This window comes from Passer domesticus, chromosome 6 (genome assembly GCF_036417665.1).
Source record: "Passer domesticus isolate bPasDom1 chromosome 6, bPasDom1.hap1, whole genome shotgun sequence".
In the NCBI taxonomy this organism is placed as follows: Eukaryota; Metazoa; Chordata; class Aves; order Passeriformes; family Passeridae; genus Passer; species Passer domesticus.
Window position 1 is genome coordinate 52110516 of NC_087479.1, and position 13900 is coordinate 52124415.

At 39.1% G+C, this 13900-nt stretch overlaps 1 protein-coding gene across 11 annotated transcripts in view; it reads right to left on the reverse strand.

The window, feature by feature from the left end:
- SBF2 (SET binding factor 2) overlaps positions 1-13900 on the reverse strand; it is a 230524-nt gene that overhangs the window by 177664 nt on the left and 38960 nt on the right. For 8 of the 11 annotated variants that reach the window (XM_064425493.1, XM_064425489.1, XM_064425483.1 and 5 more), the window contains exon 2: positions 8113-8198. In XM_064425493.1, the coding sequence (XP_064281563.1) occupies positions 8113-8198 (86 nt within the window). Of the gene's footprint in view, positions 1-8112; positions 8202-10147; positions 10189-13900 lie in introns of those variants that run through there. The other 3 variants (XM_064425488.1, XM_064425484.1, XM_064425487.1) reach the window with 2 other exon arrangements.

Consider the following 13900-nt stretch of genomic DNA (forward strand, 5'->3'; position numbering starts at 1 on the left):
CTGCCAAAATCCCCAGGGACCAGGTCTCATCTCCCATGGTAACCCACAATATTTCTTCATTCATCTCCATTCTGCTGTCCCAGCCTGGTCCCTTGGCATGGCTCCTTCTGCAGAGAAGGCACACAAAGAGAGCCAGGGCCTTTGCTTTTCAGATTAACAGATCTATGAAGAACTCCAGGAGATTATCCAAACAATTCCCCTTTCCATGTCATACTGTTAGCCTCGCACATGTCATTCTCCATCAGAAACAAAGAAGACTGCTCAAAATTTTCATGCTAAATAGCACGAGCTCCATCTGTTTAAGCATTTATTACTGTTTACACCAGATTTCCTTTGCTAGAGGATCCATTTGCTTACCATATTCTCAAAGGACAAGGAGAACAGTTTATCCTCTTCATTTTATCTGAAGTCTTCTCAAGTCTAACCTCTGGCCATTTTAGAATATTGCTTACCTTTATTCAAAAGTTAAAATTCTTTGATTCATGCTGAGCACAACTTTGTAATTTGTGGAGACAACTGAGGGGGAAATGTGGACACAACGAACTTAGAGAAGTACAGTCGTCTCTACATGGCATAAGGAAAAATTGCAAACAGGAGTTTTGTACAGCAACTGATGTTATAGTGCCCACAAATGCATTTCAATTCATTTCTGTGTGCTTGGATCAACACAAAAACAGTGCTGTAAACCCAGAGGGTGCAGCACTCACAGGAGTTTTAACTGCCTTAGAAATGTACACTGGTCTGTGGCTCTCCAGATAAATTTCTCTTTTGTTGCCTGCATCCCAAACTTCCATGGATTTCTGTTCATAGAGAATTATCATCAGTGATGATTAGTCCAAAGTGGAACAGCTCACTTAGGCTACAGATCCTCCTCTGATGCTAAGGACATGCTCGGATTTTCAAGAACATGTCACTCCACAGCCATGTGCTGCACTCATCCAAGTAAACTTTCAAGTATAAACTAACACTTTTTTAAAACACAAAGCACATCTGTAACCAGGCTAATCATAAAGTTGAAAATAATTAAAGCCACCATCTTTCCCCATAATTTTCACTCTCACATACTAAACAATAGGATTTCTGCTCTTCATTTTCAGTTTCTGGAGATACAGCCCATTTTCATATAATGTGTTGGAGATGTATGCTGCTCTCCCTTTTTAGTCAAGAGTTTTTCAAGAGCTTTAAAAAACCCAAGGAACAACAAAATTAAATATTATATTTATATAATAATTATATAAATATAATTATAATATATTTGTATAATAAATTTTAATATTAAATATTTGTCTATAAATATTTACTATTTAAAACTCAGAAGCTTCAGGAAAAGCAGAGTCTCCCAGGAGACTTACTGTACACAGACAAGCCTGTAAGGTGGAAATACCAAGACACTCCCAGAATTGCTCAACTGGGGGTCTCAGAATCTCCTCTGCAGACTGTTACACAAAAACGCCAAAGCAGAGACTCAGAGAGAAGTCCACATTGCAATCTTTCCTCTAATTTTTAAACAAGATGAGAAAAACTTATGGAGAGGTAAGAAAGATGCTGAATCACACACAAAGCTTGGGTGAACAAGACAAGCTCATGCAATCAGGTATTATCTGTGGAGATGACAAATGAACAACAAAGAAAACCAATACAAATCATTCTGTTAGTTTAAAAAGATCTGCACTTCTTAAGCAAGCTTGTAAAAATGGCTTTCTCCTCCAGAAGATCTGAATTTAACTTAAAATGGAAGTGTGTGGATCTTAAAACACTGATAGATGCAAAAAAGGTTACACTTCAATATACTCCATGGAAAGATTAGAGAGTTGAAAAAGAGCTGAAATTCCAAACAGGTGTCCCTTCAATATTTTACCATTTCTACCAAAGCTGTTGGCTGTAGTGCTCTGATGTGGTTATTATTCCAACTCAAAACAAAACTAAGAGTGGGTAAAGCATATTAATTGAACCCTTTGACAGCACCTAGTCAAGTGAGACAAAGTTATACTATACAAGGACTACTTGCAAGTCCATAGGTACAAATATCAAATTATTTTATCACATTAGTCTACAAAATCCAGAAGCTGACATCCATTCAGTAAAACCAGATTCTAAAAGCAGAATGTAGCTGTTTTACAGCACAGCAGAAATTTAACTGTAAAACACACCACATTAAGGGCACTCTGAGTTGTCTAGTGGAGACTAACATGTCCAAAGAATATAAGCTGAGTCCACAAACACTGACAAAAATTAAGGAAAAAAAACACCAACAAAAAAACTCTACTTTTGCTATCATCTGTTTCCTACTAGGTGCTGAAAGCACCTGCTCTGTAATATGAGCATAAAAACAACACAATGCATTTCTGAGCGCCACACTGAGCTCTGCTATGCAGTTGTTCATTGAAGAATTACATATGTAATGATTCTTGAGAGGTAAAAAATGTTTGAGGGGAAAGAGGAGCAAAAACATCCCCCACCAAACAAAAATCTCTGCAGCTGAGCAGGTGCACTGAAGGTTAAATGGATGTTGTAGACAACTCTTTATTCAGGTCCTTAAAAGCATTAATGTTTGAGAAAAATTGGCTTACAGATCAGCTAGTTAAGACTGAAGCATTTAAAGATTAACTCCTTTAAAACTTTAATCACTTCAGGCCTTAACTGTCTAATCTGCAACCCCAGTTGTCTCTTATGTCTTATTTAAAATAAGTAATGAAAAGTTCAAGCATCAGATTTTTTTTCCAGAAAAGATGCCTTATACCAAGGTGGCAAAACAAAACTAAGAGATCAGCACTTGAATTTTTAAAGTATTGCTTTTGACTGAATGTGTAATTATTTCCATAGACTCCGCAGTGGAAATTTTCAGAAGTTTAGGAGTTCTGAAAAACTTTTCCACTTTAAAATCTGGCCTTCTTTTAAATGTCTTCAGTTGAGTACAGCTTTGAAGACAAATGAGCTGGATTTTGATGGGGTTTTTTTGATAGTTTTTTTCTCCCTATTCCAACTGTAGAACTCCAAAAGACGTAAATACCAGTTAAGATCTCAGAGGTAGAGATGTAACTCATAAATTATGTACGTAAAAATGAAGTGGAAATTTGTACAAGACCAACTAGATCAGTCAGAATACAAATATACTTTGGAAATACCATTCCTTCCTCTCATTTTACAAAACTCATGGGTTTTTTTGCATCTCAGGTTAGTTGGAATTTCAAAGTTGAATCTAGCTTTTCATAAAAGACATATTCCACATCCATTTAAGAGTTCATGTCTGAAGCAAAGCAAGGATGCAGAAATACTGAGCTCCACAGCATGGGCTGTACACTAAGGAGGAATAAACTCCAACAATTCCAAATCCAACTCCTCCTTTAGAAGGAAGCAGGCAAATCCACAGATCCCAAAGGGATACCTGCAGGCTTTCTTCCTCTTAGTCTCGAAACTTGTGTAAGTGGTCTTCAAATTGTTGCATTAAACAGCACATTTTACCAATTAAAAAAAAATCTTATAATTTCAGTAGTTATTTGGATAGGTGATTATCTTGTCTAGAAATACAAGTTAATTTCTATACTTGACCACACTTGAAATTCAAATTACTGAATCATGACACGACTGCTAACACCAGCACAGTTACAGTGGGAAATTTCCTTTCCTGCCACTCACAAACTGCAGAAGCACATCATATCCAGTTCAAACTCAAGACAATGTAACTGTTTCTAGGTATGACTTCCCTTGGCCTCATTAAGAGCAGCCTCCCAACACTGAGTAATGCAGATGAATTAGTTTAGCTAATTTAGCCCTGGGACAAAAATGACTTTACAGCGTAACATTACATAGCAAAGCTTCCTCTGATGTGTAGCTAATTATGATGTCTAGAAAGTTACACAGTGGAATTGAAACTGCATTAGAAATAAGAAAAATATGCAGAAATGTAAAGCTAACTCATTCAACAACACAACTCTCCAGCATTCTCTCTAGAAGCAAGATCAAGAAGTTTGATTGTCCTAATCTTACACTGCTTTGTATGTCTCACCTGACTTTACAGGGTTATTTTTACTCTTAAGCTGCATCTGAAAAAACTTCTCAGAAACAGATAGACTATGGAGAAGGATACCTAAAAACTACAATTTAAAATAGCATGGGGGGGCAGCTATCACATTAGGGTGTTCTAACTGCATTCTTTCAAAAACCAATGACTGAAATGCTTTTCCAAGCCAAATATTTTATTAACTTTAAGAAAGAGCATAAATCTCTTTACCCCTCAAAAACTGCTTACTTCTATGGAACTGGAAGAAACTCACTCTGACTTGCATTTGTCAATAAATTACATATAGACTGCTATTTGTCAGTAAAATGAAGATGCTCAGATTCTGAAGTCGTTCCTTCTATTTCTCTTGAATAGCCCACAAAAGGTTCTAACAAATGGAAGAAGTACATTTTATTGCTTCTGAAGTAACACTCAATATATATGATATATAACATTAAGAAACATCATATCTTATTCACAGTTACATCACACAATTTAAGAAACAGTAAGAAAGTCTTCAGGCCCTTAGCAGCTGCTGTAATTATCAATAATCCACTGCAAAAGACTTCAGGTATGTTTCATTGTAAATTGCAGATGGCTTATCAAAGTTTCTGCATTCAGTTGCAAACAGAACAAAGTTTAGAGCTATGAAGTCTTTAGTGAAATAGCAAATGCAAAAAGATTAAGAAATCTCTTTAAGTAATTTCAGGGGATGCAGACAAGTAAGAGTAGTAAGAAAACCCTGACAACAGCTCCTGACAGCATCATTCCCTCAGCAAGTCTCATGGCTTTCCTCACCATTGACAACTAGAAGACACACAATTTATTGAATAAGACAAATTAAATACTTGACTTGAATAGCATTGAATGGAATATATTTCTGTTGAATTCTGGACAATGTGTTTACTCCCAGCTCACATGTTTGTGCCCACAACATAGCTATCAATGCTGCTCACAGAAGAACAGACACAGTTTGAGTAACACACCAAATACAACACCATTCAGTGATGTTCAGACTGCAGTTATGTTTTATAATGACCCAATTCTCTATATTTGTGTCAAACTACCAAAACTACAAAATACAGTCAAAGTGAAAGGTGAAATTGGGTCATCATTCCTAGAGAAGATGTTCCCAAAATGATCCCTTTTCACTCAGTCAAGGGCAGATCCAGCAGGCCCAGTTTGTCCCATAGGTGCCTGTTTATCAAAACTGAGCTCAAAAAATGTGTTAAATATAATTTTAGGTGGTTTTCTTATTTAACTTTAAAATTACCCACACAGCTCCACTCATTACATTGCCTTAATTATGTCTCAGAAATCTGAACATATGAATTTAAGCCCACAAGGATGGGGGCATGCAGGGCTGGCAAAGAGGAGAGCCCTCCAAAAAACTCTCAGAGGATTTTCATCTATCATTTTGGCTGAAGCTTGGACTAATGGCATCCCTACAAGCTGCAGAGAGCACAAGGGATCCCAGAAGGTATTTTCCATCTTAAAGCACTAAAGCTTGAGGGGTGGGGGTGTGCACAGGTCTTTTTCACTGTTTCCCCCTTTTCTTGTTTCATAAAATGCCATTAACAACAGGAATAGGACATAACTAATAGATCATTTAGGGACAGTGGAGTTCCCACTGGAGGTTTTTGAGGTGAGACTGGACAGGGTGAAAGTGCTAGGATAATCTCAGCTATGGCTCCTTTCCCATGACAGGCTGCACCAAAGAACTTTTCCAAGTCCTTTCTAATCTGGGCTGGTCTGTGATCTGTGGATGTATCACCCATTACATGTCAATACAAATTATCCCCTTCAACCAATCTTATTGGAAAAAAGAAATTAGAAAATTGCCACAAATGTCTAAATTCTCAGGCAAAGCATTCATACAAGAGCTGAGAGGGCTGGAGGGAAGTCAGCAGCACACTGAGATCATCACCAACAATCAGCTGAAGGTTTGCACAGCAGGAGAACCACCTTTGACAGAAGACAAGATTCGAACAGCAAATCTCTCTTCAGTCCTATCATTAAGCATGAAAAGCTTTGGCATTTTTCTTTCACAAGAACACAGTGAAGAGAGCTTGACATGCTTTTCAGATACAAACCATGGGGTTTTTTTTCATTTAACAGAAACTATACAATTTCATACAGATCTGTCAAAGAAGAGGAAGTACATTTAAGAGGATATTAACTCAAATTTATCATAGAACAAAGTGCTATTAATAAATATATTTCTCTTCAGTCTCATACATTTATCAACTATTCTATTCTTACCTTTTTCTCCATCTCTTTTTCCTTAAGGTTTGCCTAAGGAAATACATATTTAATATCATTTGCCCTTACTGATATTACATCTGTCCTTAAGGTGACAAACAGAACATGGTAACAGAGCTTTTCTTCTTTTCTTTCCATAAATTAATGTTGATTCTTGTTAGACTCATCCAAAACCTTGAAAAAAACTTCCTGCCAACATCTGACTATCGTAAGTGATTTACTTTAGTACTTGATCTTTGCAGTATCTCTAAATCCTCAATCTTCATTAACTAAAATTTTATTTACCACACTTGGAAAGCAGATCAAAACTTGACTCATTCTGCCAACTGGCTGAATCAATGTCCTTAAATTGTCAGATTTATTGCAGTTTTATTTGGAAAGTTTAATGTCTTAATGGCTTTGCCTAATGAGTAATTTGAGAATTGATACAAGAAATAATGTTTTGTCCCATTAAAAAAAAAAACAACTTTAGAAAGGTGTTTCTTGTAGTGCTAAAATCCTACAATTGAACTTAAATGGGGGATAACACCTGGGCACAGATTAAGAGTCGCTGCTTCAGGAGAAAGTGTGCCTATTTCTCTTATTTATTTATTTTTCACATCTTCACGGGTGGATTCTTCCGAACGAGGTCAGGAAGATCTGTGGGCCAGAGCAAATCTCACCATGACTCAGCCTCTGGGGCTGTTTGAGGCAAGAGGAACCCTCCTGGCTGAACCTCGGAGCTTCCCCATTTCAGCAGAGCTCGGCATTGCCAAACCTGGCGTTATGCAAGTGCCCCAAGAGGCTGCAATTCCCCATCAAGGGGGGAGAAATCCTGCTCACCCCAAAGACCAGGGCATGGCAAGCCCTGAAAGCCCAGGCTGGAGCTCTCTGTGAAGAAATGAAACCCCAGAGGAGGAGAAAGCGAGCGCGCGGCCGCGTACGCCAGCCCAGGGAGTGAATTCGCCTCTCGGGTGGGAGCAGACAACCCCAGTCCCTTTCCCTGTCCTTCCTGAGAGCACAGTACATGGCAGTGGCACTGCAAGGAGTGGTGAGAGGTGCCAGACTGGGAAAAGCCTGCTCTGGTGGCTGTATCTGTGCAATAAGCTCAGTGAAGAGTCGCTGTCTTTGCCCTCTGCAGCCGATTGTGCCGCACAGCAAAGACTCCTCTTGCAACATTTCCCAGAGCTCATCTCCTCCTGTAGCTCATCCTGTCCCAGAGGCTGCTCAGTTCACACCAGTAAAAGTTTCACTTCTCAGAAACCTCATTTCAGAATACGACCACAGTCCTTCATTTCTCTTCAGGATTTTTAGAGACAAGATGTTCAATCCCCGATGCAGAGGGGGGAGAGACATCTTGTCATTGCATCCCACAAGAAGAGACCAAGGAAGGGAAAGAAGCAGCACCTTGGGAATTCTCTATTTAAAACAGATCCCTGCACACCAGCCTTGCTGACCATTTTAATAAATACAGTTTATTGGATATTACACTAATTTCTTTTTAAATCTACATTATACAAATACGCATTTGTAATTATTTGAACATGACAATGAGAAGTCATCTGCCATCTGAAGGCTGCTCACAAAAACACAGGAGCACAAATAAGCATTTCTTTTAAACACAGTTTATAAATTTCCAGCAGACTATTTTCTGTATTCTAGGAATATTTACTTAGCTGTACATACCAGAAAAAATTATCTTCTGTTACCAAAATTATTGTTCATAAACCCAGTATCTATCCCCTGTGCTTACTAATTTCTACCTATGCCCTGTTGGATTCAATAAAACAGATCATCACATGAAGGCAGATGTATCTTCCAACTGCACGTGAAAGAATTTCTAAAAATTGCAAAATGTCATGCAAACTTACCAACTCTATTCCCTGTGGAAAAGGAGTGTCTTCCCAGTCCTTCTGGGGAAATCTTTGTATTATTTTCCCCAAACCTTCTGTTGGTCCTGCTGAAAGATAAAATTCAATTACTTACAGGCAAACTGGTGGAAGTGAAATCACCATACATTTGAGAATATTTTCAAAATATACCAAATTAAAAAAGTTTTTTGCCACAAGAGGCAGAACAGACTCCTCAAATGCGTCTTGCAAGTCATATAATAAAATCTTAACATTTTCCAGCAGTAACACCAGGAATCACCACATTAAATGATGCTATGAGCTGCATCCAGCCTCTGCCTCTCATGCACGTTTTCAAAGTGATTATTGATAATTTTGGTCTCTCTACAAACAGCAGTGAGTGTAATATAATGGATAATGTGATATTTAAAAAAGAAAGCAATAGTTTCTCAAGAAGCAGCCTTCCAAAAGAAGCCTATAGATTGAAATAAATCTGCAGATTAGAACTCCACATGATTAATCCAGGACACAGTAGCTCTTTGCCAGTATTTCACACTGATTTCCTTGGACAAGTCAGCATTGGTTTTCCACACAGAAAGATGTGAAGAAAAGCTGGTAATTTCTGGTAACTTTTCTGATGCAACTGTCCTCTTTTTTAACATGTTCCTTTTTTTGGAAGCAGCAATGCTATAGATAAATTTTGGAAACACCACAAATACCCCACAATTGTAGCGTTGCGTCATCCTGAATGGTACAGGAATGCGCGTACAAACAGGAATTTTGTTCTTCACCTTCTGAAATCCTGCAGTAAATCCTGAAAAAACCTTTCCCTGATATCCAACCTAACCTGCCCTGACTCAGCTTGAGGCCATTCCATCAGGTCCTGGTGCTGGTCACCAAAGAGATCAGCGCCTGCCCCTCCTCCTCTCCTCATGAAGAAGCTTCAATTTCAATGATCCCAGGTCCCTTTCCACAGGGCTGCTCCCCAGGGTGCCTCATTCTTCAGTCTGTCCATACATCAATGGCAAAGTTGAAATTTGCAACCATTTAAAACACCTTTTAATAGCTGACCCATCATATCTAATTGAATCATCCTTTATCTAATGTTGCATCACAAAAATTTGAGATAAAGCATTAGAATTGTTTAACATTTTCTTTTCAAAGAAAATATTCTCAAAGATCTTTTCTCAAAGCTGTACTCTGATATTATGAAGCAGTCCAATTGATGCATTAGTAGTAGCAGTCCATATGTGTTGCCTCCTCTGCAGACACCCAGGCAGCAGCAATGAATACATTACTCCCCTGGCTTTACTATAAAAAACCATTTTCAGTCTGACACAACTCAAAACTGCTAGCATAAATCAGCGTTACAGTGAAAAAAAATAGGTTTCCGCTAAGCTTCCTGCTAATTTACAGTTTGAGTTTGCTGCTGTCTTAAAACCCACAAAACATCTTACAAGACATTTGGGCAGAACCAATCTGATGGGTTAGTAGGAAGAATTTTCTCCAGTTTGTGCATATTTACGCTTAACAGTCTGTGACTGCCTCTTGGGAATAATCTCAGAACAGATGTTCTTGGTACAATGGCCATACAAACTACAAAGAAAAGTCCCAAAAGCCATCTCACCCCCAAGGTAGCACAGAGTGTCACTGCCAAGGGCAGCCTGCTGACAGGCCGCTATCACACTGGGTTAGCTGGGAGCTCTGTGCATCAGGTCAGCAAGTAAAAGCCAACGAAGTATCATGTTAGAGAGGAGTGCAGAGATGCTCAGAAGGCAGAGCCAGGATGTGCCAGAGGCCAAGGAACAAATACAGACATGGCTCCAGCTGCAGTTTCTGTAAGGGAAAGGAGCTCTCTGTTAGACTGCAATGACTGAACAGGGTCACCCGGCTCTGATCCACTGTGAAGTGTTCCCCTCATGCTCTCCATCAAAGCATTTCCACTCCTTTATGCAGAGCAGTGGTGACTGTGGAGAAGGTGACTGCACAAAGGGGCTGCCCCTTCATTGACTCAGTGTCAGAACTTCCCCTTTATTGAGTTAAAGTCTCAAATTACCACATTATCTGCTTATCCTGAGTCATATCTCTGCCAAATCTCTTCTTCCTCCAGTTGTTCTAGGGCTGGCAGGTGGCACAAAAAAGAGACATCAAAGAAATGCACCCAAGGCAGGGGTGAGCACAAACACCCTCCAGGCAGAGCTCAGCCTGCAAGAAAGGGCAGAAGCACTGAGCTGAACAGAGTATCCAGACTTCTGGAAAGGGAAGTATCAAAGGGATACAGCAGTACACAGTCCCTGCTATGTGTATGCTCCCTAAGTTTCCTTGTGGGAACACAGGTGACTTCTTTAAACTCTGAATTCAGCTTACAAAAGACTGAGACCTCTGACGCTATCAACTACAATTATAAATAACGACATCCAGGAAAGTAGCTCAAAATTTCTTCTATTTCATCATGTTCTGAAGCTATCAATCCTTCCAGTTCCCTTTTTACTTGACTGGCCACAAAGACTCTCCCTACATTACAGTATAGGAAGCTCCTAATTCAGAATTGAGAGATGTTCACTTTCTTTTAAAAGTTTTTAATATTACCTCCTTTATGTCAAAAGCTTGCCAAGTTTTTTAGGTTGCTTTCATTAGTAGGCCACTAATGCTGGCCACCAGTGTTAGAGTTAACTGCATGTAATTCCATCTTGCTTTCAAGAAGGATTCTAAACCTCCAGGAATTTCCCTGAAGAAAATGATGTGCTGCTGAGAATTTTCTGAAAGCCACGCAAACTTCTTATGCTGCCTGAACTTGCACTTCAGGTCACCTCTGGGATCAGAGAGAAACCACTCCCCACGTCCCATGGAGCAGCTCCCTCCAAGAGGTGCAGCACCACGTCCCTCCTTGTGTCCCCAGAACCAGCCTGTCTCCACTGGGGGGAAAACACCTGGAAACCAAAAATGCTTTCTGACTACCTCTAGGTCAGCCCCAACTGATTTGGTATCCCAGTCCTCAAAAAACTGAGAAAAGGATTCTGTTCAGAACAGCTCAGAGAAACCTCACAAACATTCCAGGTGTTAAAACAGTCAAACTCAAGGCCAACAGCAGCAAAGCTCAATCTTCAGGAAACCATTGACTTCAATACAGAAAAATAATAAAATTTTATAAAAGTTCACGGAACAGTACATGAAGGATCTATGACAGAAATGCAACATTTTAAAGGGGGAAAAAAGGGAAGTGAATAGTTCTGTGTTCAAGACATGAGCATTGTGTATGTGTATGCTCCCTAAGAAGAGTACTCACATCCATCAGATATGAGTAAAAAAATAAATGCAAAACACCAACATAAAGAGCCCTGTTAATCCTTCAACAGATTCAAAGTCCTGTGATACAGATTTACAAATCTACTTATAATGCATAAAATCTAACTATTTCACATAGTTTTTTAAGTTGAATACAATACAGATAGGTAGGAAACACTTTCCATCCCACTAAAATTTGGTTTGGCTTGGGGGGGATTGTTGGGTTTACTTCTTTAAATGAATCTGCACTCCTTCAAAATTAGGGCAATTCTTCACAATCAGAGTTTTCTATGTTTGCAACCACAAGGTAGAATTCATTGTAATTTGATAAATTTTAAAAATAAATACAATTATTCTTTTCAATTACAAAAGTTACCAAACTGCAAGTGGCCTTCTTTGGGAAAAGTTTAGACCCAGAGCAGTTGAAAGAATCTCCTGTGCAAGAGAAGACCCAGCAGCTGCACTTCCTTCAATAACAAACCCAATCCAGTACCATATGCTCACCACATTTTCCCAATACTTTATACTGCAATTACTGTTGATTCTCTGTTGACATTTTTCAATCCAACCAGCAAAATAACAGCAGAATTACAGTAAGTCCCTAAATCCCATGGTTTGGGGTGAGGGGGTGTGGACACTATCTTCCTTCAGCTGACTTTTATTAAATCATCCAACTTTCAGCAGAGCAGTTGTGTCTGAAGATAACAGATTATTCAAGAGGTGGCTGCAACTCAACACACAAGTGAATTTGCATTCTTGACTGCTTTAGCACAACAGGAAGAAACAAAAATATCAGGTCATGGGATTTCAACAACTATCATTTGTTTCAGTATATGCTACTGATAACTACTGACAACTTTGCAAAAATACTGAAGCCACATGAGGAAAAAAATTATAAAGGTGATTCAGATTTTCCCATTAATAGCTTCACATTTTGACCACATTCCCTTCACTCTGTATCTAGTCTTCTTTCAAGCCCCTTTTATTAAATCTTAACACTCAAAGGACATCCCCTCAGTATCCTGATGAAATTCCTGTTACCTGAAGCTGATTAAACAAATGTGACACCACATTAAAAACATGCACACAGTGAACACCAGCAGCAGCCTCCTCAGTTTGTGCCTGATAGTATCTGCTCTACAGACCCACCAAGGTTTCAGAGGTTTTAAGAACACTGGAAGAATTTCTTCGTGGAAGGGGTGGTTAGAAACTGGAACGGGCTGCCCAGGGAGGTGGTGGGGCCACCATCCCTGGAGGAACTTGGGGAATGACTGGAGGTGGCCCTCAGTGCCATGGTCTGCTTGGCACTGTTGTGCCAAGCACAGTGGGTCAGAGGTTGGACTTGATGATCTCAAAGGTCTTTTTCAACCTAAATGATTCTGTGAACTGATTAATTCATTAACACTCATTAACACCAACACCTTGTTTTTGAACTGGAAAATGAGCTCATTGCAGTGTCAGTGGCTTCAGAGAACCACAGCCACCAGGAAGAGCCTCTGTATCAGCAATGAAATAATGTCGGTCTTTGGTGTCCTTTCAAATAACGTGCAAGGTGCCCAAAACCATGGGTGAAAAAATCATCATCACCACATAGTGGAAAGCCCATGGCCAGCACTGCTCACTGAATTCAGACCAGTCAGACAGAAGCTTTTGGAGGTTTTTTAAACCACTTCAACTCAGATGCACTCCAGACATCACTCAGACAACAATCTACATAATGCAGTATTTGTGTGTGTGAGCAGAGCACAACTGCACATTAACAACGTGGTCCATGTAAAACAGGAATTGCTCTCGTTATTAATTATATACACAAAACATGCCTGGCAGTAACTAGAGACGTATTTCCAACAAAACCACTGCCATTATTGTCATTGTTATTAAACACTCATATTGTTATCTTAATAGTCATTCCTACAAAAGCAAAACTATTCCTGTATTTCAACTGAATTGCAATTTTTTTTCTTTCATTCTGTTGTAAAGTTTTGTTGCATAAAGCAAAGTACAAAAGTTGTGAAAACATTGCAGCCATTTTTCAAAACTAATTTGGCACCTACAGCAATGAACAGCATTTTCATTTTCACTAAAGGTGCCAGGTTAAAATAATCATTATCATCCTTATCCAAGAGTTATGTTACCTTTAAGAGGGCTTAGCTCCTTAATCCATTAAGAATCACAACTGACCACAAAATAAATCAGGCTTCAAATTTTTCAGACATTACATTCTTCCCCATGTATAGCACATACACCAAGTGAATTGCCAAGATCAAACCCCAAATTGCAGTCTGTAAGAATTCTGAACAAGCAGCCTATACCATAAGCTACTAAGGGACAAGCAACTTTTCTTCCCAGCTAACTTCTTCTGATCTGCCCTCTTTCTCCTTCTCCTTTTCCCATCTTTTTCTTTAAACAGTACAAACATGCAACACATTAAAATTCTGGCACAATTTGCTGGTTCCTGAACCCTAGTCCCCTAAACTCCCTTCTTATATAAATCTTTCCCCATGAAAGGTCACATGCCATCTCT